The 25895-nt window shown below is 32.8% G+C and overlaps 1 protein-coding gene across 8 annotated transcripts in view; it reads left to right on the top strand.

The window, feature by feature from the left end:
- The window catches only part of LOC141455619 (neuroligin-4, X-linked-like), a 577612-nt gene that overhangs the window by 456989 nt on the left and 94728 nt on the right, over window positions 1-25895 (top strand). For all 8 annotated transcript variants that reach the window (XM_074130804.1, XM_074130808.1, XM_074130802.1 and 5 more), the window contains 3 exons: window positions 9038-9220; window positions 18500-18884; window positions 19786-20032. In XM_074130804.1, the coding sequence (XP_073986905.1) occupies window positions 9038-9220; window positions 18500-18884; window positions 19786-20032 (815 nt within the window). The remainder of the gene's footprint in view (window positions 1-9037; window positions 9221-18499; window positions 18885-19785; window positions 20033-25895) is intronic.

Raw genomic sequence — 25895 nt, 5'->3', positions numbered from 1 at the left:
AATCGTATTGAACTTAATCATTCCCGTTAAAAAAATAACGGATGTTATTAATTTGTAAATATTAAAATTTGTTACTAAAAGACCTGTAAGTATTCGTACGTTCTGTTCTAGATTATGGAATCGAAATATGGAATTTGCCTACAGCGAACGGAACTAAATTTACTGAAATAAAAGACCTCTTAGAAAAATGAATGAGGAAATGCATATTCGGAGGAAAATGGACGGCTGAGTACTATGACAAGGCCAAGTGAGGAAATAGGCAAACTTTAGCTGACATTTTAGTTATTCGTTATGTGGTGAGGTCTCGCTTAAAGCCACAAAGCTGCGCCCAACTCTGGAAATAATAAATTTACTACTAAAAAGCTGCTGTAGTAAGGAGCAAAGTCGGCTACAAAAAAAACCATTAATAAGCGTCCAAGACAATCTTCAATCTGTAATTGGAGCGGTAACATCTCTCAAATTTCTGTAACTTTCTCAATGAAGTCTCAACTGGTACACAAGTTACCTTTTACTTTTTCCGTTGCATGACCGTCCACAATGGTGATCCTTATGATACATGATAATTTATTGTCTGTCCATATGACAATCTATTTCTTTAAAAATTGTTATACCCCTACAGCTGGCTGGCGAATCCCTCCAGACACTCTCCAGTCCCAAATGTCTGAGACTTTTCAAGATTCGAGAAGATTCCAGGGAGGATAATGCTCCTCCAGCACCTGGTAATTTCTCTCAGGTGTCTGAATATTCCTTGAACAATAGCATTGCAATATGTTATGAGGTGTACTAGAGTCTGCTTCATCTCCCCAAAAAATCTGCTTGTGCCATTACTTTCTTGTTTCTGAGTCGATAATGCTCCAAAAGAAAACCTGTCATTTTCTAAGGGAAAAATCCAAAAGAGATCCAAACTCCTATTAAATTTGAACAAAGATTGGGAACCAGTAGTAGGTAAAATTTTCCTGATGACTCATGTGCCTCTTCGTGCAAAGCTCTTTCCAGATATTCGAAAACTGGCCTTTAAATTAAAGGTTGGGTGCTCTAAGAGGGTAACAGCCCAAGCTTTCCAGGGAATCACCAGAGTTCGGAGAGGCGGTAGATTGGGATACACCACTCCCAACATCAAAACACTCTTCCCAGTTTTTCATGGAGGACATACTCATATTCTCCCCAATACCCTTAATCTATCTAAGCTTTCAGAGTTACCTCCAGGGAAGGAGATAAGACGGAGATAAGAGATTCAGTTATATGACCACTTCTTAAACCTTAAAACTGCCTCTTTCAAGAGTAGGATATATTCCCCTCCATGTTCCTACAGTCACGTTGGGCGAGGTTGGTTGGTCTTCATAATTCTGTTTCAATAACATCACTCTTCGCTCCATCTTTAAATAATAACTGTAGTTTAACTGAAATGAAGTGTGTGCCAGTAAAATTTGAGCCTTCGATTTCATCATTTAAATATACGCATCCGATTTTACATTATCAAAAAAAAATATTTAACTTATGTAAAATTACTTTTTATTTAGAGGAGGAAACAATTTCTGTTTCCATTACATTATTAAAACAATTTTTTTTCTTTTAATCAAGCTTCTTAAAGTTATAAAGAGACGAAAAAGAAAGAACGTAGAGTTTTTATTAGAGAATTGTAGAAAAGGAATCGTCTTTTAAGTTGCTTAAGTTCGTTATTGAAATGTTTTTTCATAATTTAATTAAATAACAAAGTTTTTCAAAAGAAAATTTTATAATTTTAAATAAGTCTCAAGTCCTCTTTTTGAAATAAAGTAAAATTAAAGTATTGTAATCGCCTATTTTTTCAGGCAGGGCATGTCGTCCAGTGAGCTACGAAGTTTAATTAGGTTTACGGGACCGAGGGCGGGGGTTCGGAAGCTCATACTTAACACACATTTATTTACTCTTTTACATATAAATAAATAGAGAGTCAATGTTTGGTATTGAAACAGTGAACACGTATTTCTTGCGCTCTTCAATTTTTTATTTTTTAAACAGTTTTTATCTTGTTTTTTTACAATAATTTTATATGTGTGAGTTCTTTTCATTGTATTTGAATTTTTTCGAAAGTTATTTGGAATTCTACCGATGAAAATTGGTGAAAAACAGTTTTAAAGTGTATTTCAAGGTCAAATAGTTGTTATTATTTGGACAAATTTTAAATTTGAACATCGGACTTGGCAAGCAGAGGAAGTGCAGCATTGTTTATAGTTGGTGCCAGTGGTATCTCTGGAGTTGGTGTCTCTTAGTGGTGGGGGACCATATCTCTGTCCTTCTCGCACCATTCGCACTACCCGGCCAGCTACTGCGAGACTCCGTATGTTATATCACCTAATTTATTATTATAACTAATTAATTGCAATATTTGGTGATTAAATTTGATTTTTGCTGCCGAACTCTTTTTTATTATTTCTTTTTAAAGAATTAAATTTTACTGGTGAGTCATCAAGTTTGGCATTTAATTATTAAAACTATGAATCAACAATTGATCGACTTGCTATCTCAATTCAAAGATGAATTGAAAAAAGATATTAATACTCAACGTAATTTAATAGTTTCTGAGCTTAAGGATTCCCTAAGCTTAATGAGTAACAAAATGGACAATTTAAACAGAAAGGTTTGTCAACTCGATAGAGAAAATCGCAAAAGAAATTTAGTGCTATTTGGCATTTCTAAGGAGTTTAAAGATTTTTTTGAACTGGAACGTTTTGTATGCGAATTTCTAAACGAAAAGTTGCACCTTACGTTAGATTCAACACATTTTGACTTCGTAAGGAGATTGGGAATTTTTCAAGAAAATAAAGCGCGACCAATTTTGATTGGTTTAACGCAGTTCCGTACGAAGTTGACTATTTTAAAAAATAGTCCAATGTTAAAGGGATCAGGAATAAAGTTGTCCGAAGATCTTCCTAGAGAGGTTCTACAACACAGAAAAACTTTGATCCCCAAACTCATTGAAGCGCGAAAAGAGGGCAAATACGCCGTAATTAAATATGACAAATTAGTTATAAGAGACGGCAATAACTCGGGGTACAGTATGGCACAAAGGCAAAAACGTCAACTCTCTGCTACGCCTCCCGAGAACTTGGATGAGAATAGGAAGCTAAAGGATACAGCAATAACTAAGAAAACAAAATCAGGAACAAAACCAAATCAGATTAAAGAGAAACTGCAGCAATTTAGTTATGGACCTCACGGCTCCTCTTCACCCAGTGTGCTCTCCGATCAATCAAACAGCGAGACTGACTCTACTGTGTCTACTCATAAGAAATAGCAACTATTCGGGACGGAACGACATCTGCGAGTTTTGGCTTATAATATACATGGTCTGCGGAATAAGAAAAACAATTCAGATTTTATTTCATATGTACAGCGATTTGACATCATTCTATTATTTGAAACGTTTGTGGAAGAGGAAATGATAAAAGACTATGAAAATATTTTTCAAGATTTTCAGCTATTTTGGGTACCAGCGGCGAAAGTGGCAAGGCATGGCAGAGCATCGGGCGGACATCTCTATGGCATCAAACTTCAAGCTACCAAGGATCATCTGGTATCTTTTTGTCAGATTTCTGGCAAAGACTTACTGGTAATTAAAACAAAACCATTTCTAACATACATTTATCCCGTGTACTTAAACTGTAATTGCTGGGCGGATGAATTTAATCAGTTGTTCAATTTTTTTTCGGTAAATAACAATTTAACAATATGTTTAATGGGTGATTTAAACGGAAGGATCGGTGATGGCCAATCTTTGTCCAAAAATCTTATTAATTTAAACTGTAAAATAGAATCCAGAAATAGAGTATCCAAAGATAAATTTATTAATAGTAACGGTTATAAACTTTTGGATTTTTTCGATAGCTTCAGTCTTATAGTCCTTAACGGTAGATTTGAAAATGATTTGGAAGGCGAGTTCACCTACATTAGCGAGGTTGGCTGTTCGGTAATTGACTATTCCTGCATTAGTATTAAAGGTATTGACATGGTAAGTAGTTTTAGAGTAGATCATCAGCTTTATTCAGACCATATGCCAATTATTACCACTCTGTTAATTCATGATAAACAACAAATTTACAACGATAACACTTTGCCTCTTTTACCAAAATTAAACTGGTCCAAGCAAAATTTACAAAAATATCAACAAAGTATATCTTTTTATTTGAACCATATTGTTTACAAGTACGATACTCTAGATGCGGAAGTTAACTATTTAAATGATATAATCAGGAGTTCAGCGATAGGTAACAATAATAAGAAAGGCCCTAAAGTGTGGAAAGCAGACTGGTTCGATGTAGAATGTGACCGTGCTAGAAGGAAATCTTTTAAGCAGCTTAGACTGTTTAGGAGAACGAATGAGGTAGAAGATAAACACTTGTATTTAAAATATAATTTTGATTTTAAACGTTTATGCAAAAATAAGAAACAGAAATACTATGTAGATTGTGCTCGCAGACTTTATAATGTTAAAAGCAGTAAGGAATTTTGGCAGCAAGTTAGAGCTTTTCAAAAACGCAAACCCTGGGTGTTAGGAAATGTATCTCCGGAACAATTGTTTGAGTATTTTTGTAGCCTACACAATTCATCAGTAACTGCTAGATTGGTATTTGATGTGTCCCACCGAGTCGATGCCTTTTTAGACAAACCATTCTCGTTTGATGAATTAGAACTTGTTCTAAGTAAGAGTAAAGAGAATAAGGCCCCTGGGACAGACAGAATTTGCTACGAATTTTACAAATTTGCTCCGATAGTTTTCTTAAATAGGCTTCTATTACTTTTTAATAAAATATTCGAAACTAGTAAGATACCGGCCTCTTTTAAGGAATCAATTATTTTTCCCTTATATAAAAAAGGAAATAAAAATTCAGCGTCTAGTTATAGGGGTATATCTTTCATTAATGTTATCTGTAAACTGTATTCCGGGTTAATCCTTCATAGATTAAATAACTGGTTGGAGAGTAATAATATTCTAAAGGAATCACAGGCAGGATTTAGGTCAAATTATTCGACCATAGATAATTTATTTAACTTAACCAACATTATTAAAATAAAATTAAGCAAAAAGAAACAAAAGGTATACGCCTTTTTTGTGGACCTGTCGTCGGCTTTCGACAGTATTGACAGGTTTAGTCTTATCTATAAATTACATAGAACTGGTCTCTCTACAAAAATTGTGACTAGTATTAAGAATCTGTTATCGGGAACCACTGCCTCTGTTATGTGCAGAAATGGGCTCTCACCTAATTTTGGTACAAATATTGGAGTGAAACAAGGATGCCTCCTTAGCCCTACCTTATTTTCTATATTCATTAACGACTTGGAGGAGTGCCTAGGAGGAGGGGTGGTAATAAGTGATAATTGCAAGATAAAACTACTGGCTTATGCCGATGACGTAGTTCTGTTAGCCTCCAATCCAATCTCCCTCCAGTTAATGATAAATGAAATGGAGTCTTATTGTTATCGTTGGAAATTAAAAATCAATTTACAAAAATCTAAAATTATGATTTTCCGCAATGGTGGCCGTCCAGCCAATAATGAGGTATGGTATTTAGGTACACAGAAAGTAGAGGTCGTCAATGAATTCAAATACCTCGGTATAATACTTACCCCTACTCTATCGTATACTAAACATTTTCAAAACAAATTGTCTAAGGCCAAAATGAGCTTAAATACAATTTGGCATCATTTTATGGATAACACTAGCATTCCTTTTTCTACAAAAATTCGCATTTTTAATTCTGTAAACAGATCTATGATGTGCTACGGTGCCCAGGTGTGGGGTTGGCAAAGATTTGTCGAAGTGGAAAGACTTTTTTATTTTTTTATTAAAAAATTATTTAAATCCCCAAAAACTACTCCATCAGCTTTTATTCATACTGAAACTGGAATTGACCCCATTTATCTTTACACATTTGAAATGCACTTTAAATACTTAGTTAGAGTTCTGCAGCTCCCCGATAACAGATACCCTAAAATTTTATGTCATGAAATTATAAAAAGTAAAATCCTTTGGTTTTTGGAAATTAAGAATCTTATAACAAAATTTAACCTTCCAAATGACTTAAATTGGCAAAATATTGGAAATTTTACATTATGGGAAGCCAACTTCAATATTTTAATAAAATCCCTGCAAGCCGACATGAATAATACTTTCCAGTTGAAATTATTTAATTCTGGTAGCCATCCGCTATATAAAAATTTGCAATACAACCTTGGGGATAATCCATATCTATCTGATAGCCACCCGTTTCATTTAATCAGAATGATTTTCAAAGTTAGAGGGGATCTTTTGCCTCTAAATTATAAATTTTATAAGAATAGAGATCTTGACTGTTTAATGTGTGCCAGTGGAGAGGTTGAGGATCTGTTCCACTTTCTAGCGGTTTGCCCTGCACTGAGCAACATGCGCGAACAATGGTTCGGATCGCGAACCCTTCCCGCTCAGCACGTTGCGGCTTACTTGAACGGAAAGGATTGGGAGGCGTTGGCCAAATATTGCCTTGCTGCTTTGTCTCGCCGTGCTTTATTAACATAGTTTATGTTTACTAAAATTTACTTATTTATTAAAATATATAATATATAGTATAAAATAAATAAATAAAAATTACAATCATATTTAAATATATATATCACACTATTAATTTCTGATTCACTAAAAATTACTTCACTATATCTGAACAGACTCCCCTGACGGTCAGAGTACCATGTGGATGTCTTTATGGCTAAATATTCTAATTAAATTTTAATTACTTAAATAAAGTTTCTTTTTGTTTTATTATTATATGATTTATAAATTTGTACATTATGTTTTCTATAATTTATACATAATTTTTAAAAGAAGTAATTATAAGTTATGTATTTTTTAAATTGAATAAAGACTTATTTCATTTCATTTCATTTCATTTCATATAAATAAATATTCTTTTCCTAAAATGTAAAAAGTAGCTACACGCTGGACTTGAACTGGAATTTCCCACTTACTTATCCGAACCCATAACCACCTCACCAGACCTGCCCTTTTTTTCTGAAATATCTTTTCCAATATTTGGAATTTATTGATGTGTTTTGTTTCCTTCCTTCTCTTTTATGTTTCTCTTAGGCATTACTGTAACTTGTAGACATGGCATTGAATTTGTCATATAAAATTTATAGTACCTCATCATTATGAAAGCTCTTAATATGAAGTTAAGAATCAAATTAAAAAATTATTATTTTCATAAGAGATAAATAAGAGAAGAGAGTACTGTTTAAAATTAAGATGAAACTTTTCACCATTTAGAGAAATCTATGGAGCTAAGATTTGTAGCGCGAAATAGCTATGGCTTGTTTGGCTTAATAGAGAAGTTAAACAACTTTAAGTCAGAAGCAATGGTTGGTGGAGCTAATAGTTGGTGTGGAGAGTGTCGCATTGAATGTATAGACACATTAGAACTGCGCAGTGCGAGCGAGAGAGGCAAGGTTGTTATTAAAGTGCCGTCAAGACATTCAAGTAAACACGTATATATCCCAAGTTACAGCAGTTCAAGAGAGCTTAGTAAGAGCTGTGAGATAAAGAGAGCTTCTCTTCGTTCCTGTCGAGCTAGCAATGTGATAACAATACTATGCGCTTAACGGAGTTAGATGGTACATTTTGTTGTTATGGTGCTGTAAACATTGCACTTAAATAATTTAGAAGTAACATATATGTATGTATGTTTTATATGTATATATTACGTACCCACAACCTTTGAACAAATTCTCATATTTAGTCAACTAAAGTTCAATATTATCCAGAAATATTTATTGCATCGAACATGGGTAATTCATATTATTAGTTAGTGAACTATTTTTTTAGCTTTGATGTAAATTATAGGTCGTTTCTTCTTTTAGGATATAAGTTAATAATTCCTTGCCCTTGGAGCAAGGAGTAGTCCCACATAGTTATGTTGATGAGGAAGATCTTTAAATTATGAATTAGGTATTTATTTCGTTCAGCGGGTAACAGAAGCTATGATGAGGGAATTTTATTATTGCATCCAAGATTATTATACTCCAAACTTAAATACACTTAGTTACTTACACAAACACGTCAATTAATTACTCATATTCCAAATAAGTATATTCATTTACATTGTACTCGTAATATAGTCATTAAAAATTTATATCCAACAATTGGTTGGAATTGAATACTTATATTCTTCAATGCCTAAATCTTAAAATGTAATGTTTAAATATTTAGAAATGAACTAGCGAAAATTCGGTCAAAATAAAAAACAGCAACTCCGTTTTTACGACAACTTTTCGACAATTTATTGTCTTCCTCAAGGTGTGGTTATGTGAGTTGATTGAGTTACAGAAAAAACGTCTTCCTGTAACTTTTGGCCTGTTTATACCTTTTTTAAGAGCTTATATATACATATATCTAAAAAAAAAAACCATGGTTCGAAGTTTACGCATGGAGATCGGAGTAATTAGGTTTAGGAATAATATCATTCGTTTAGCAGCTTTGTTTTCTTTTTTGACTGTTTGTAATTTTCATCCATTACCAGACTATGAAACATCAGGATCTTTACTTTTAAAGTTTCTGTTGCTTAGAATAGTCTTAGACGGGTAAGGATGCTACAAAACTTTACAAGGGTGTCTAATTCTCTGAAAAAAATAGTACTTATGCGAAAGAGAAATTCGTTGTCTGATCCAACCTTAGTTCAATTGATAATAGAGTAACTGAAGTTCATAACAAATTATGCCATCTCACATCAGTTGTATTAAACAATTCTTTCATCCAAACAGCTTATGCACTCGAGAACAAGCCCTTGTTGATTTAATTAAGTTATTTATTAAGCGTTTCTTGACAGTTATTTCTACTAAAAATTAATTTTAGATTTCCTAAAACCGTAATTCTTTTCCGTAATTAAACCTTTATTAAAATGATGTGTTTTACACATTAAAAATGTGAAATGAAACTACATATTTTTCATAAAAAGATAAATTATGTTGTTCCATAATAAGATATTAACATTTTAAGAAAAGATTTTAACCAGTATGTTTTTTTCAGGATTTCTTCGGGCCGGTTCAGGCGTGGACACCCCACTAGCCATGGGCGATGTAATGGCAGCCTTGCGTTGGATCAAGGAAAACATAGGCTCATTTGGAGGTGACCCTAAGAGAGTTACACTTATGGGTCATGACACTGGCGCCGCACTCGCCAACTTACTCCTTATTTCACCACAGGCTAAAGGTGCTCATTTAAGTGTTAATTACTAACTTTCCATAGCCTATTAAATATTATTACTCTAGGGTAAAATAAACACAAGAAATTAATGCCTATATTAATGTACATTGTTAGAAACAAAATCTTATTTTACGCTATTCACAGGATATTTGTGTAAATGCCTTTTAATCTGGGTTAAGCTGTAGTTAATCCCTTCGCCCTCAATTGTGAACCTCTACATTAATCTTGGTACTTGTAATTTATCAACGATTAAAAGTTACGTTTTATCTCTGGGGAGATTTTCTACTCCTCGATTTTCTAGTGGCTGGTTACGTTGCCCCCACTTGAAGCAGCAGACAAACTTATTTTTCTGAGTTACCTGAAGCTATTTCCTGTAAAATATCTAAGGAGCTAGAACATTCCAAGTTAAAAAAAAATCTTCGGGACTGTTTTAAGGATTTTTTTAAAATCTTCGATATCTTTTAAATCCCTATTTCTTTACAGTTAACCAATTTTCTTCTCTCTTGCAATTTTTGTAATGTTACTTGATATTAAGTAGGTGATAGGTCTGCAAATTGTCGTATAATGGATCTTTTCGATGTTTTAGTTTACATATCCCTGAGAGACTGCTGAAAAATCATTTACTGATTATATAATTGAGATAAAAGTGGCAATCCTCTACATGGGTGCGAATTGAAGAAGTTTCAAAAGATTTGAATTATGAGTTTAAAAAGAGAAAAAGAAAAGAAATCTCAGTTTCCAATTATACAAAGGCATTAGAAGTGAAGTTGGTGTCCAAAGGAGTTACCATGTTTGAGCTCTTGTTGCTTTTTTCCTCCCCATTTTGTGTTTTTTAATTAGCAAACACATGCAATACTTTTATTCGTACTTAGTGGTTACAAATATACAACTCATTGGAAACTTAGTTTCATCACAAGTTTCCACTTCCTTTTGTATTAAGTAGAAGTAAAATGTGCCGCAATCTATATATTAATATTCATCGTATTTCCATTAAAAGTTCTTAATCTATTCACAGAGATTGCACGTGACATGTAATTACGGGACTGTCTTTGATTGGCCTGAACTATTATATTTACTTCATCATCACATAACCGTGACTCCCCCTTATTCTAACTTCTAGTGACTTTCCTCAAGAAAAGGGGCTTTAAAATTTTTTCTATATTAACTTTTCCTCTCGCCAATAATTTTTTATTGTATATCTTGAATAAACTATGCTATAAATAGGCTAATATAGGTTTATACTTCAATATTTACTAGCATAATGTTTTGATTTACAAAACAATAAGTTTTGTAATGAATTATTTTAATTTGTAGGATATTACTTGAATTACAAAAAGAGACAAAAAATAAATAAAAAAGTAATCTAATAAAAGAATTAAAACACAGTTCCTTAGAATGTTTTGTTTCGAAAAAAAATCAGTCATAAATAGAATTAACTGTTTCATTTGAAAAAATGTTTATAAAAAGTTCATAAATTCTTTTTGGCCATCTCTTTCATGTTTCCCAAAACAATCTCTCTTGCTCGCTACAATTTTATTAATTCTTTAGACTATTTGTTTTACACTTTTTACTGAATGAAGGAGAACTTGCTTCTCAAATTAAAGAGGCACCTCATGATATTAACTTTTTGTCTTTTTCACAAAATAGTCACTTCCAATCCTCTTAACTTAATACAATTAAACTGGCAAACGTAAGGCACCTATAATTGTTCTCAACTGTAAGGCCATTCAGTATTAGCGGCGAATTGATCTTTCGCTCTAAAGATTAGTTTGCACTTTTCAAATTTTTGAGTTCGGTAAATGAAACTCTTTTTAATTTGTTCCAGTTTTACTTTCAGATGTTGTACTGCAGTAAAACAAAAGCCGCAATACTTAAATCCACTAAGGCAATCCGAGCAAAGCATCAGAATAACCGGGGAATATAAAACCATACCACTCCATATCGCCACATCTTTGTAGTGATGTCATGTGAAATTTTTATAAAGTTCAAGTTAAATTAAAGGTCTTTAATTTAATCCAATAAAATTTACAGCATTTTTTAAATGTAAAAGGGGGGGCAAAATGAAGTGAAAATTGCGAATCGTGTAAATATCAATGTGAATTACCTTATGATCACAATGGTGAAACATTAAAGGTCTCTTTAATTCAGGATATATTCAAACATGTATTTTCGGCAAAAACTAAAAATAGAAATCACCGTCAAGGACGCAGGATTCTCTTTTAATTAGCTTCGAGGTAGTTATTTCTTATTAACTACAAATAAATTACTTTCCCGTAGCATTTGAAGTTCTAAGAAGTTGAAATAGATGGTACAAAACTGGATATCAGAAAATAATAAGCACCAGTACACTTGCATTATCATGTGTTTCTTTTCAATAAGAATTGTCCAATTTTCTTGAAGTAGGAGCCACAATTCTAATATTACATCTCAATATTACTTTCTGCGCTATATTGCTACAATTTATCCAAGGTGGCGTCTTTTATATTTTTGTAGTAAAATACCGGGTTATATAAATGTACGTATACATATATATTTATATACTACATCTATGAAACGGTTAGGTACTTCGCCATTTCAATGTATTTCCCGTTTAAATTTATACGCTCCATTATATCTCGAAGATTATATTTAAACTTCTACTCCAGTAGGCACCTATGGATCTCTCAATTTTCTTAGTACACGAATAAAAACATAAATTTGGTCTTATTTCTTCATTTTACTATTTCTTATTGTTGTAAGAGGAGTGAAAGACCGGAGGTGGTGCCTAAACGGAATACCAAGATTTTAAATTTTAAATGAATGTAAATAATCCTTCAACTAGTCAACTTTATTTTCTAAAAAATTTTGTTGAGGGCCCACTTTTTCTAATTAAACGTTCTGAAAAATGCAGTGTTGATAGTAAAGTACAGCAAAATTCTAATAATTGTTGCAATAGAAGATCAGTAATTTCAGTAGTTACATGGCTTTATTGCGAATGATAAATTGTCGAAAGATAATTGGTTATCCAAAATAAGATCCAGTTCATAAATAGAAGAATTAGCTAAGATTGGAGCTATGTGTTCCAAATTAAAGCAAAAGTTTCCAGTCTAGGGAATCTTTATGGATTGACTTCGTTTATATTGAGTGTATCTATTTAAAACTAAAACTGATCATTTTATCTAAAGATCTCAATAGAATAAGGAATTTGGTGCCATCAACCAAGGCCTCAGTAGTTCCTCTTTTTAGTCAGAATAAATATTTAATAAATGAATTTTCTGCACTGGCTAGATGGATAAAAATCTGAAACCAGTTGCATTTAAAGATCAAACAAACTGTGGCAGATACAATAGTAGCTGTTCGAACTGCGCATTACAAAAAAAAAAAAAAGTTCAAAGTGTGAAATTCCTCATTAGTTCATCAATATTTCCTTCTACCCCGCACAAGAAGTCTTATTAAATAATTTATGGCTTTAGTATCAATTTAATCAAGCTGTAATGACTTTAGTTAAGTTTATCATAAATCACTTGTCAATTGGAACTTTGAGGGCTTGGCCTAGGATGCTTTGGATTTCATTCTCATTTGTCAGTCAAGTGACATCCGAACTTTTTCTACTGCTACAACCACACTCTACTTAATCTGAATGCAAAACTAAACAAATTCACTAAAAGTGGAGCCTGGTGGAATTGAGCTCATTTCTCACGAAAGTTTTTTTATCCATCCCTTACACTTCCCTGATGGGTAAAAAGCTCTTTGGACTGCTTCTTGGTTACGTAGCTTTTCCCATAAAACTATTGTTGTTTGATGAAAAGAGGGACATATAAGAAAATGGGTGAAAATACGCTAAATATCAAAAATGTTTGTTGCAGTCAACAGAATATACATTTCACATTACTCATCTACTACTCTCTTCCATATGTAGGAAAATAAACTAATATGAAGTAAAGGGTAGATATTGGGGAACAGAATATATTAGCACACAGGAAAATACCAAGTAAAAATGTTAATTTAAAAAAATTGACCATTTTGTATTACATAAACTGAACTAACCTAATGTTTTTTGTATCTCTTTGTACAGTTTTATTTATTTAAAAAATCTAGTGTGAACACCTAAAGTACTCTAAAATTTCTCAACTCACAAATTTCTTGAATTCCAAAATTTTCAGATTTATTAAATTTTGACCACTTTAAAAATAATCTAATCCATTCTATTCTCTTCAGGGTTCTCTAATAATTTGTAATAATGGCTTTTAATGACTGGAATTAATCAAACAAAGATTAAACATCACGCTCAAAATAGGATCCCTTAGTTTCAGGCCTATTCTTACCTCTGAAGCCCTCCATATAGCTCTATTCAGCGCCTCCATTCTTCATCTTAATTTGGTAACCCGTGTTATGTGGCATCATAACTCAACAAGTCGTGCCAATTTACTTAGTATCCCAAATGCATGGCTCAGTTGTCGGCTGATGCTTGCTTGATCTCTATACACACTGTCATATGGTTGCGTTTAATCTCTAAATTAGTCGGCAATGTACCCTTAGCCCTTCTTTAGGACTCTTTAGAAGAATATGAGATCAATAGCTCATTTCCCTTTTCTGAAATCGCGCTAGTAATCTCCGTGTGGTAACATTTTAAATTATAGAAGTAACTCTTGAAGTAACTTATGAACTTATAAATTAAGTATTATTGGTATCTACGACTGCAAAATGGACATTAAGGTTATCGTAAGTTTAGATTGTTAAAATATTTTTAAATCGACATTTGACAATATTAGATATTTCCGCGTAAATTACCTTCTTTGCTCGGAATATTATTTAAATTAAAAAACAGACGTTATGGAAAATTTGTTGTAGTTGTATAACTGATGTAGTTATTTATAAATAACATTACCACTGGGAATGTATTTTACAAATTTTCTGAAATGGCAAAAAAAAAAATGAGGTGTACAAATAGAAAAAATACATAAATAAAAATAAAATAAAAAACCTCTGCGAGAAGCGTTTGGAATAAAGTGGCATAAACTTGTTACAGCGAAGGATAGAGTGAGTGAGAAAACAGTGTTGGTTTAGTGTTAGGGCTGTCAGAGAGAGATAGTATAAGCGGGAGCATGGAGCGGCTGAAACATCTGTGAACTCCTGCTAGATGGAGTAGATGTTTGTATATTTTCACATCCATTCGCGGTATTCCTTATGCTTCTTCGAATCTTAGAAAGACTTAGTTGCCGTCTATAATTCCAGCGTACATTTCTTTTCGTGCTTTGTGTGGGGAGCAAGAGCGGAGGCTTTTGTCCTGTACAAGTCAAATTAAAAGAAAAATGCCTTTTTATATGCCATATTCTTTTTAAATTGTTCATTTTACTGTAAGTATTTTCCTTAAATTTTACAAACTAATATCATTGATGTTAAAAGCAGAACTTGTTTATTCTTTTTTACTCCTTACCTCACATAGTGTACATAATTATATTCTCGCTTCCCACAAATTTACTTTCAGCAACAAATAACCTATGTACTATCTGTCAGTGGACTTTTCAAACAACGCCCTGACCTTAGATATGTTTATTTTGGCCAGAATCGTATTGTTACTTTTCAATTTTCTACGTTGAAAGGGTGTAGTCGGCTGTATTAAGGCCAAAGTCTGTGTCTCTGATGTACTCGGATAGGATTTGATTGCTAAACGGGCCTCCATTAAATTAAGTGGTAGTTTTCTCTATTAAGTGGTAGTATCTCTGCGAACTAATTAAACATAGAAAATATGTCTAATAAAATAAATAATTTTTATTAATGCTAAAGATTTAAATGTTCTAAAAACAAAATAGTACTTTCGCTAACTACGCTCACGGGAAGTGATCTATCCACTTCTTCAGTTATGTTGGTGTTTATCTCAACTAGTAGTAAATGTAGCATACAATCTAGCTCACCTCATATTGTACACAAACTCTCAATCACTCACCTTTCTCACATTTATTACACTTACAAAAAAAAAAAAAGAAAGCTAAACTGAAAAATATGGCTGATATTTTCTTCAATGATAAAGGAAATCTTGATTGTGTAATTCTTGGTCTTTAATTACTTCTTCAGAAAAAATAAAACGGTAGGTCAGTTGTATAAGGGTTGACGTCAAAAATTGCACGAAAAAGCATAACGTTGAAAAACACCCAACTTTGACAATTTTTTTCTCTCCTTTACTTTAAAAGATAAAATAACTAAATTTCCTCCTTTGTAAGAGGTTTTTTTTTAAGTGATAATATTTAGTGAGAATTGAAAGGTTCAATTTTGGAGGTTTGCAAATACCTTAAATTTCAAACCTCTGTAACCCTCTTCCTATTCTTCAGAATTCAACGACTTCTTACCCAATTATAGAGAAAAGTTTACTCTATAAATGGTACAAATTGCAATGTTTTAGTGATCATTGTTAATGAGATATAAAGGGTTCAATTTTGGAGGTTTGCCTATACGTTCAATTTCAAACCTCTATAACCCACTATGCTTAAGTTGTGAAGATATTGAGAGTTGAAATTTTTTGGGGATCATGACATTCTCTAAATTACGCCCTCTATATCTGTTCCCTCTGTAAACAACATATTAGTATGAAATTTTGCTCTGTTAAGCGCTATACTTTTCAGTAAAAAGCCATAATTTTTTCGTGTACAGATCCATTAATTGAGAAGATATTAGGAGTTGAAATTTTTTGGGTCATGACATTGTCTAAATTACTCCCCAATATCAGTTCCTTCTATGAATGTTTTAGTGATAATAGTTCATAGAGATATGGTAGGTTAAATTTTGGAGGTTTGCAAATTCATTCAAAATTCATACCTTGTTTCTCTTTTCGTATTGTTTAGATTTCAATCATTTGTGCGCCGAATTGTAGAGGAAAGTCTGCTCTATATCTGGTATAAATTGGAATGTTCTAGTTGTAATAGATAATGAAATTTAGAAGGTTAAATTTTGGAGGTTTTCAATTACGTTAAAATTTCAAACCTTAGTATCTGAATTTGTATGGTTCAGATTTTAATAAATTCTTTATCGAATTGTAGAGAAAAGATAGCTATATAAGAGATAATATTGCAATGTTCTAGTTATAATAAATAATGCGAAATATATAAAGATATCTATCTAGATAACCAGAATTTCTAAATAAAGGCCTATATTTCTAGAACTGGATTCGAACAAGATTGCCCCCTACCTTCCTCTTTACCATATATCTGAATAATCTGGTTAAAGAAATCGGAGGTGACATCTTTTAAGAAATGTGAACATTCGTTTACTGATCTTTGCGGACGATGTGTTTTTCATCACCTCCGCTGTCCCACAGGAAAATTTTTATTTCTTTTAGGACTGTTCAAATCAAAATTTAAAAAAATGGAGTTTTTGAATAAAATGGCCCCATATTATTCTCATGAGCACGAAGGAAAATTAAAACAAATGTTTCATTAAGTTTAAAAAAAAAAATCTTCAATTTATTATAATGCTTTGTTATTCTTCTCTGAACTTTTTTAATTGTTTTTTCCTTTTTTTTATTCTTTATTTTTGTATTTAGAGAAGAAAAAAAAATAGTTTGTATGAAAATTAAGAAACTTCTTTTTGTTTATCCTGACTTGAGCAACTTCTAGGCTGGCTAATACAGCTTACAAGTTTTAATAGAACTTGGTTTTAAGAGACTTTGGCCAAAGTATAAAGTTATGTATAAAAGTTCTTATAAAAATTGTGTGAGGTGAATTGATGTAGAAAATGCTACCGTGAAAAAGAATTTTTTTAAACCAAATATTATCATTGGATTTTTATTACGTGGTCAATACTTAAGTCTTTTGTATGGTTCAGATTTCAATGAATTCTTTATTGAATTGTAGAGAAAAGATAGCTATTTATATAAATGGTTTGTAATTCACACCCAAGCAAAAGCAGATTAAGTAATGGCTGGCTATTGAGAGTTATCCTAGATACTTACTTATCCTTTAGCGTACTTGTAAGGACATAGCAAATCTTAATTACTGAATTCTTAATTTTGAATTAAAGACAGCTATGGGGCTCCTATGTTGCAGGGGGGGAGGGTTAGGCAAAAGGGCCAATATTCCTATCCCAGAAAATGTCATGTCACGAAGCCAAAACCAAAAGATAATTGGAAGGAACGATGTCAATATAATCAAATACTAATACCAATAATACAATCTAAAATTCCTAGAGGACTAGAAATGGAGCTGGAAAAATATTAAATCGATGTGGCAGTGATTCAAGAGATTAGTTCGAGGGTAGAAATTCAGGTGGCGAATCTAAAGTGTTATACACTAATAAACACACTAATAAAACGAATATTTTTGGAACAGGCTCTTTCATAAAGAAAGGACAAAACACACAGACATGGATTATCATGTGGTAAATAATACAATATATTGTGTACGATTTAATGGAAAATTCTTTTACCTCAGTTTAATTAGTGTTCATGCACCGACAGAGGATGAGTTGGATGAGGAAAAAGAGGCCATCTATTATGAATTGAATAGGTTCTATAATAACATCCGTACTCATGGCGTGAAGTTAATACTCGTATTATGGGATTTCAACGTTAAAATTGCCAAGAAACCGGCATTCTATCCAATTTAGAAAGCACGATGTCTCAATGTTAATGTGCTCAGAGTGATTGATTTTGCTGATTTTGAAAAAGGCATTAAGATAATAAGTACGTGTTTCCAACATAAAGTTGTTTTCGTGACGTGGATGAAAATTTTCTTATTTTTTCTTAAATTGTTTAATTTCAAAATGTTACTTTTGTGAGGAAATGTTACTTCATTGAACAGTATACAAGAGTTATTGCTTTAGTAATAATTATTGAATCAAATAGCTCACTAGGGATTCAGTAGTTATCCAGAACGTTCGCTTTACTTAAGTCCCTTCTGAATTAATTCGGCATTCTAGTTGAGAAGTGTTATCAAGGAGTTGTTGTTATTGCTAACAGTTGTTCAATCACTAATATTTTGTCGTTCAATCAGTATTCGTTAACTTTCACCTTTCAACTTCTTTCACACTTAAGTAGTGATCTGTTTATTTTAATTTAAGGTGTATCTTCGATGAAATATATAAATAATAAACTAAAATAAGAATTCGAAAAATTCTGAATCTCTTACCATTGGCAAAGTACAAATTAACAGGAGTCAAGTCGCAGAAAAATTGATTTTTTAGCTAAGAAAATAAATAATAATGTTTAATAGTTTTAGTTGACTTTTATTGTTTATTTTACCTTTTTCTCTTTACAATGTTTCCCGATATGATTCCATGACATAAGTAAAAAAATACGTTTGTTTTTGATTGCAGGCTTGTTCTGCCGGGTAGCTCTTGTCTCTGGATCAATTCTGAGCCCTTGGGCAATCTCGCAGGACCCGATCGGACTCAGGGAAAGAGTATCCAATGAACTAGGTTGTAAAAATAGCGCACCAAATAAAGAAGATTTGGTCCGTTGTCTTCGCGGCCTTCCTTTATCAGCCATTATTAATTTACGTCCTACACCGCCTAGATTCTTAACCGCTATTGGCCCATGGACCTCTAGAGTTGAGCCAAGTGTTGCTGTTGAAGGTGCGGGCGAACCGTTCCTCTCGTCACAGCTGTTACTTGGAACTACTTCTACGGAGAGCTATTTAGATCTTAATAATCAGGATATACAGTATGGAATTGAAGAGGACCAACGAAACCGGGTGCTCAGGTATATTTTCCTCTTAAATAACGAGTTTGGTACAGAGAATTTGACTCACTTATGTTTTCCCTAAACTGATTAATCATGATGATAAAACTATGATGATAGATGTTAGTCAAAAAAATGCGTGCTACGAAGTATAAAGTCAATGATGTCCACATTTTCAACCCTTAAATGTCTTCACTTCAACACTCATCCAAGAAGTGTTATTTTTTTTTTTTTAATTTAAGGCGCGTAAAGATCTAGTTCATTGGCGCCTGGAACCGTATCAGTGCTCTGCCTGCCACTAAAACGTATACTCTTCATTTTACAGAGAACCATCTCGGATAGTGAGATGTAAAGGGTCCTGGAAACAGATAATCTGTGGATAGGACGCAACCGCGGGATACTAGTTACTAAGCTTATACCTTCCCTGTTTGTTGAAAATTGATGTATATATTGTACTTAATAAAAATAAATAAGTTGTAGGCTAATTGTGTGTGCACCGTAGTGTGTAAAGAAATTAGCAGTAGTCAACTTAATAAAATTTAAACTCAAAGAATAAAAAAAGTTATATTGAAATATAAAAGAGGAGCAAATCTAATCTCTCAGGAGATGGTAGGAAACGTGATGTGTTTATGAGGCAGTAAAAATAAATAAATAAAATTATAGAAGAGTTGAATGTTGGTCGTTAGAATGTTGGTTGTAAAATGTTCAAATAAATTACATTAGCATTTGACAGACGGTAAGCCTTCTCTAGTAACATCATCACTCTGTACTCTTGCTTGTTAACAACCTGTTCTGTACAACAAACATTCACTGCTCTTTACCAACATTACATACTACAAATATACATTATTTACCTAATTATTAAATTTTCCTCCAGTTTTATTAAGTTTGCCTATAGGGTAGTTTGTATTTATTTTTACAGGACTTACGTTCGTAACGCATATGTGTATCATTTGAATGAAATATTCTCTACAGTCCGCAACGAATACACAGACTGGGAGAAACCAATTCAACATCCAATTAACCTTCGTGATTCCACATTGGAGGCGTTGAGTGATGGTCACACGGTGGCACCACTATTGAGGCTCGCTTATCTCCACTCTAGAAGAGGAGCTCCCACCTATTTTTATCACTTCAATTATCAAACAAAAGAAAGTGATTATCCACAGGTAGAAATAAGATACTAATTGTTAATTTTTTCTTTTTTGCAAATTAGATATGTGAGGGTTTAGTATGCACATGATTTATTTCTTCTTTTTTTTTTGTACTTTTTAGTTAAGGTGATTTCAGATTTTTAACCCCAAAATGATTTACTTAATTAATTGTATTAAAAATTGGTCTTAAAATCGAATTTAAGTTTAATGTGATTAGTTGTATCAACCAATTTCTTAACGTCCCATCAGCTTCTTCTGTATCCCATAAAAGAATATTCGAAATTCTATACCTTTTTGGTTTCAACTAATCCTCATTTTATCCAAATTATTTTCTATTTCAATCTGATTGGATTCCACAGTGGTCATTCCGCTTTCTAAAAGCCCAAAGCATTGTAGAAGACATCATCATCTCTCTAAGGAGAAAGCATTAGTGAAACGTATGTCGTCTTCCAAACCATTTCAAGCACCAGACAGAAGTTCGATTATTGCATCTTCAGCATAAAGACTCTGTCTAAGAAGGTCGTTTCTTATTATCTAATGTTAAAACCATATTAAATAATCCAAGAGCCAAGGAGAAAGAACTCGTAGCTTGAATTCCAGATCACTTAATGCTGATTACCCAATGTATGTTCCACTCCTGGACTCCATTCATAAAAACTCTGATTGCGCGTTTCTTTCGTTCATTTTCAACTTGTATCAAATGTGCTTTTAAACTTAACACTCATTTATGAGTTACAAAAATTATTGATTGCACAGTTTTGATTTTTCACAAGACTTTTCGAAATAACAAAAACTTACCTCCTTATTATTTTTTTATTATATCATTCTCTGGTGTTAATTTTACACTATTCTCATAGTTCACACGAAGCAAATCCTATCATGCAAATTAAACTATAATTTATCTCTACAATCTCCTTTAAACCTTTTCCACATTCTCTCTCTCATTTTAAACCTCCTGTAATTCCAATAAGATCAAGCGTCGGTAGTCACGCGACCTTTTTCTACAAAAAAACAAATAAATAAATTTTTTGCATTGGGAGTGAACATAGCAAAGAGTAATAGTTCCTCTCGCTTAATTTATTACTAATCATCATGAACATGTTAGCCGCCTTTCTCTCATAGCACTCATGTGACGCTTTTAATGAGACAAGTTTGTTTTGGTCACTTCATAACTTGCTCCATCACTTCCATACTAAATTGGTTCAAAACTAAGTCTAAAATAACCCGATCCATCATCGATTCAAATTGGTTTCTTAGTTTGTCCTACTTTGTCCTTTATGTTTGCGATTGTATAATTTCAAGTTGGATGTTATTAGTTATTTCAGGAAGTAATTTCACACATTTTAGATTGGGAAAGTTTATATTAAACAATTTAAATGCCGTTATACCTCTAAAATGTTTACGGGTGCGATTAAACCAATTTTTATTGTTAATTATTAAATATAAAGTGATATTCAGATATTTTTCTTTTTTTATAAACTTTTACCGTTATTTAATTTCCCTTCATATGAAATTTATTAGTGAATTTGTGCGGAGTTTGAATAATATGATCATGTTATTATTCATAATTCTAATAAATATACAACAAACTTTGAGAAACACCCATATTTCTCTTGAATTTAATTTAAAGATTTCTGATCACTTTTCTTTTTAGCCACCTAGAACCTTTTTTTTTTTTAAAAAAAAAAAAAAAAGAGTTTTTAATATTGAGTTTTCCTCGACCAAATATTTATTTTAATTTCAGCTTCCAACTCGATCTATCCCGGATATCCACTTCTCCCAGTCCATAACCGTGGAGGCTCTCTCGGACGCTTTTCCTATCCACTTTTCCTTGAGTCTGCCTTCCTTCGGCTTCCCAGTTTAGGATTTCTTCAGTCATTCTTCCATCATTCATGGATTTTCTTTATACCTAAATTTCTTATTCTCTACCCTCTAGAAAGTTCTGTAGGCATCGAATACACCATGATTTTCTGTAAAGGTGGGATATATGACTAACTTCGAGTTTTAATTGATAGAAAAACAATTTCCTCTAAAATAATAAAAATTAAAACAGATATTGCTGAAAACTGTCAAGATAATGTGCTTATGTTTAAAGGAATTTCTAAACCAATTTTCGGGAACAGCTTAAAACTGGAATAATGTTTTCGATTTATTTCGCACAGTTCTCTCCAAATACGAAAAGTTAGCGACTTACCTGATCTTTTAAAAAAAGTGATACTTTATATTTATTTACTCGTGAAAGAAACTAATTGTGATGCTGGTGATCCCTAAAGCGAATAACAAGTTTTGGCTACCTGCGAAGCTATTGATCCAGAGGCTCAGTAAACGGTTCTAACAATTTTAATTTTTACGCATTTCTTTCTTTTATTATGGAAAAGGAACCTAAACTTCCCCACAAGTACAGGCAAATATTGTTTTTCAAGAATTCATCACAATTTCATGATGGTAGGTTTTTTTTAATTCCGTGTACATAATTTATATCCAGTTAGGAACTAGCTTTCTTTTAGTATGCTGAAGCTGTCCTGTTCCTAACATCTCAGTTGCTGCTCACTCTTTTTATACTTGTAATATGCATCTAGAAATCAGCTTAATTCTTCTTAGCGTGTTATAGAATTATGCCAATGGCGACGATAAAGTGTTCGATTAAATTTGAAAGACCGTACTTTACAAAAAGCAAGTAATCATAAATGGTGAAGATATTTTTGACTAATTTATCCTAGTCGTAAGTAACCATATTGGGAAGTCTTAATTGCTTTGCATAAAGAAATAACGCGAAGCTCATGTGGCTATCCAAAAAATGCAAAGGTAGAAGTTATCAAGAGGGTGGGCGAATTAATTAAATGGGATTCTGGTTTGAGACCTCGTGCAAAATAGCCGTCTTTAAGCAATTTTACGATGAAGAAATGGTGGAATGTTCTGTTATACCGAATCCTTGGGAAGAATGCAGGGTTACAGATTAGGTTCGCCAAAGTGGGCACTCATTTGAATATACAAAATGGGAAGTGTGGTCGGTCCTCATGAGTTTGGGAAAACGTTAGATTATCGCGACAAAGTTTTTTTTTTTTAAGTAAATATTACTATAAAGTAATTGCCTATTTTTTCAGGCGGGCTTAACGTCCATCTACAAATTAGGTGTCGTGGACGGCGGCGACTAGCATACATACTATACTGTAAATTTCTTTTATTAACCATTAAATAAAATCCAAGGCCGAAAACCGGGAATCGAACCCAGTACATATTAGCTTTACAGGTCTCGCCTCTAACCGCTTGGCTACCTTGGCGCCTTAAGTTCAGCACATTTGAATTGCTATGATTGTAGGGTTATTAAGTGGATGCTATTGATACTGGTAAATTGTTATTGGGGAGGTTCCTTTTTCTTATTTGGCGTGGTAAGAGTTGCACATTATGCTTAGGTCTCCTCCCTTGGGATCCACTATTGCTAGTTATAATAGATAATTAAATGTAGCTTAAATCAAATTTATTTTTAAAAAATTTATAATTAGGGGTAGAAAAATTCAATGACAGTTTTTCAATTATGTAATTGTCACTTTTTCTAACAGGAACATATTTAAAAGAAAACATAATTATGTTATGGAAACACTAGGAAAGTGTCAGCCTAATTTCCACGCCTTTCGTACCTAGGGAGAATGGTCTAGAATACGATAAACTTTTCTGTCACTGTATAACTTAAGAAACAATAGAGTAACTTCAGTTAAATTAATTGCATCGTGAAGTTCTTAAGCGTGAATCATGTGTGTATGTTTTACCATGTTAATGGAATCGAAAGACAAATAAGACTTTATAAAGAGAGTGCTTAATGCTCCAGAGTTCTTGTAAAACAGTTTTACTGATAGCTAGTTAAGTGTTTATAAATAGGGGATCGCTTGTGCATATAATGTTCACTTTATCTAAATCATTTCCTACTAGAGTATTAAATTGAATTACCTAGCCATGGTACAGCCAGCCGGTCCATGCTCGTCATAATAATAACCTAAACAGAGTTTCCATTCTACTAGAATTAGTAAGTGGAGTCAGGGGTTAATTACTTGCATTGTTTACTATCATAAATACTGGGTACAATGTCCATTAATAGACCATCAGACCATCATTACAACTGGTAGGCTGCACTATGACTTTACGACTATGTTTTGGAGAACTAATATAATCTAAAACTGGGCCCACCTCAGGGTAGAAAATATTTAGGAATCCCATGTAATACAACTCTTAATAATTTTAATTAATAATTTTTTGTAATTTTTCTTTATTCTAATGTATAAATTTAGTTCTATTCACCTTTTTTTTTGTTTTTTGGGGATTCATTTCTAAATCCGTTATCATTATTTTATAGATTTAAGAATTTAAGTTTGTCTTGTGCATCTCCCGTTAGATGGATTTCAAGATTTTAAGGAAGGCTGTTATTAATTCTTTCTTTCTTTCTTTCTTTTCTTCTTCTTATTTCGTCAAAGTGACTGCAATAGGCATTTGCATCTGTTGTCAACAGTCGAAGAAGTTAGGTCCGGAACCTTAGTTCAATGTACAAACCTACTACCGGACAACACTCTCAGCGGGATCAGCGCATGGGTGGCCAGTGCGCCAACACTGCTTCTCCCTATTATTATTGTATATTGTGCCAAGGAAAGAATGGCGACCTCTAAAAAAGAATTTCTTTAACTGTTCATCCTGTTGGGAGCGGACTTTTTGGATGATATACCCGTTACCTGGTTTGGATGATCTTATTTTCTTATAGGAGGCTGCATTATTTCTTATCGTTATTAGCATTAAGTCTCCGCTCCTTTTATATTCTTAAGAGATAACTAGATCTCGTGTTTCTCATTAGACCTCCTCTACTCCAATAACAATATATGGTTAATTAGGTGAATAATAGAGTTGACAGGAATTTTTGTTTGCTTTAATCCCCGTTAAAAAGGATCTCGATTCCGTGTCCAGTCAAGTCGGATTCGTTGGAGGTACCATGGTTTCGTTCCAGAAATAAATAGAGAGTGAGCTGGGCATCTATTTATTTTTAAAAATGAGTTAATCCTGAGAGCTTTCGAAATAATAACTAGGTTATTACGACAATATTCTTTTTGAATGAGTGAAGATAATGAATAAAACTCAGTTATGAGATACTAGAGAATGTTTTCGCCAATTACCAAACTATTAATGATGACCAATTTTCTTGAAAAAAGGAAAGTCCCCTTGACCATAAGTTCTAGAGTTTAGTATTGGAAGAAGTAGGAAGTAAATGGAAGATTCTATGTGTATGGCTGGAGGAGGAGGAGTAGTAGAACGACGGAAATTACGTGAAGGGAATTTAGGTCAATAATGACCGGAAGTAACCCCAGGGTGACCGTTTTCACTCTTCCGCCACAGACAATACTGAATGTTGGGGGTATGTGCGTAACTAACTTAAATTGTGTAACTGCTGCTGCTTGTAGGCGATTTGTGCCCATTCAACGCCACGCTTTACTATAATTCCACCAAGTACGTTCAACCATTCAAACAAACCACCTTCTTTCCATTCTGGTACAAATTGAGCTGTGATAAAACTGGCACTGTTTACAAACAAGAGCTTTTCTCTTTCTTTACCATTGCCTTAAATTGCACTGTTTCCGTTTCAATTAGATAAAATACCGAATGTTTTAACAGCCATTAATTCATATTTATGAGAAAACCATCGAATATATAGTATGTCAATTGAAATCAATAATTTTAAAATGAATTTTGAAAAAAATGTTTAAAAGAAGGTAGTATTCAAAGTGCATGGTAGAGTCCGGAAGTTTTGTAATTCCGTTACTTTAATTCTGACTGGTTTGGAAGTGTTCTCTACTTCACAGAGTGAGATCGGGATTTCGCGGAAGCTGTGGCTGATAAAATT

The sequence above is a fragment of the Rhodnius prolixus genome, unplaced genomic scaffold (assembly GCF_049639745.1).
Source record: "Rhodnius prolixus isolate KJV_2025 unplaced genomic scaffold, Rpr scaffold_4, whole genome shotgun sequence".
NCBI classification, from domain to species: Eukaryota; Metazoa; Arthropoda; class Insecta; order Hemiptera; family Reduviidae; genus Rhodnius; species Rhodnius prolixus.
Note: the sequence above shows the minus strand (reverse complement) of the source record. Positions and strands in the feature narration are given on the sequence as shown.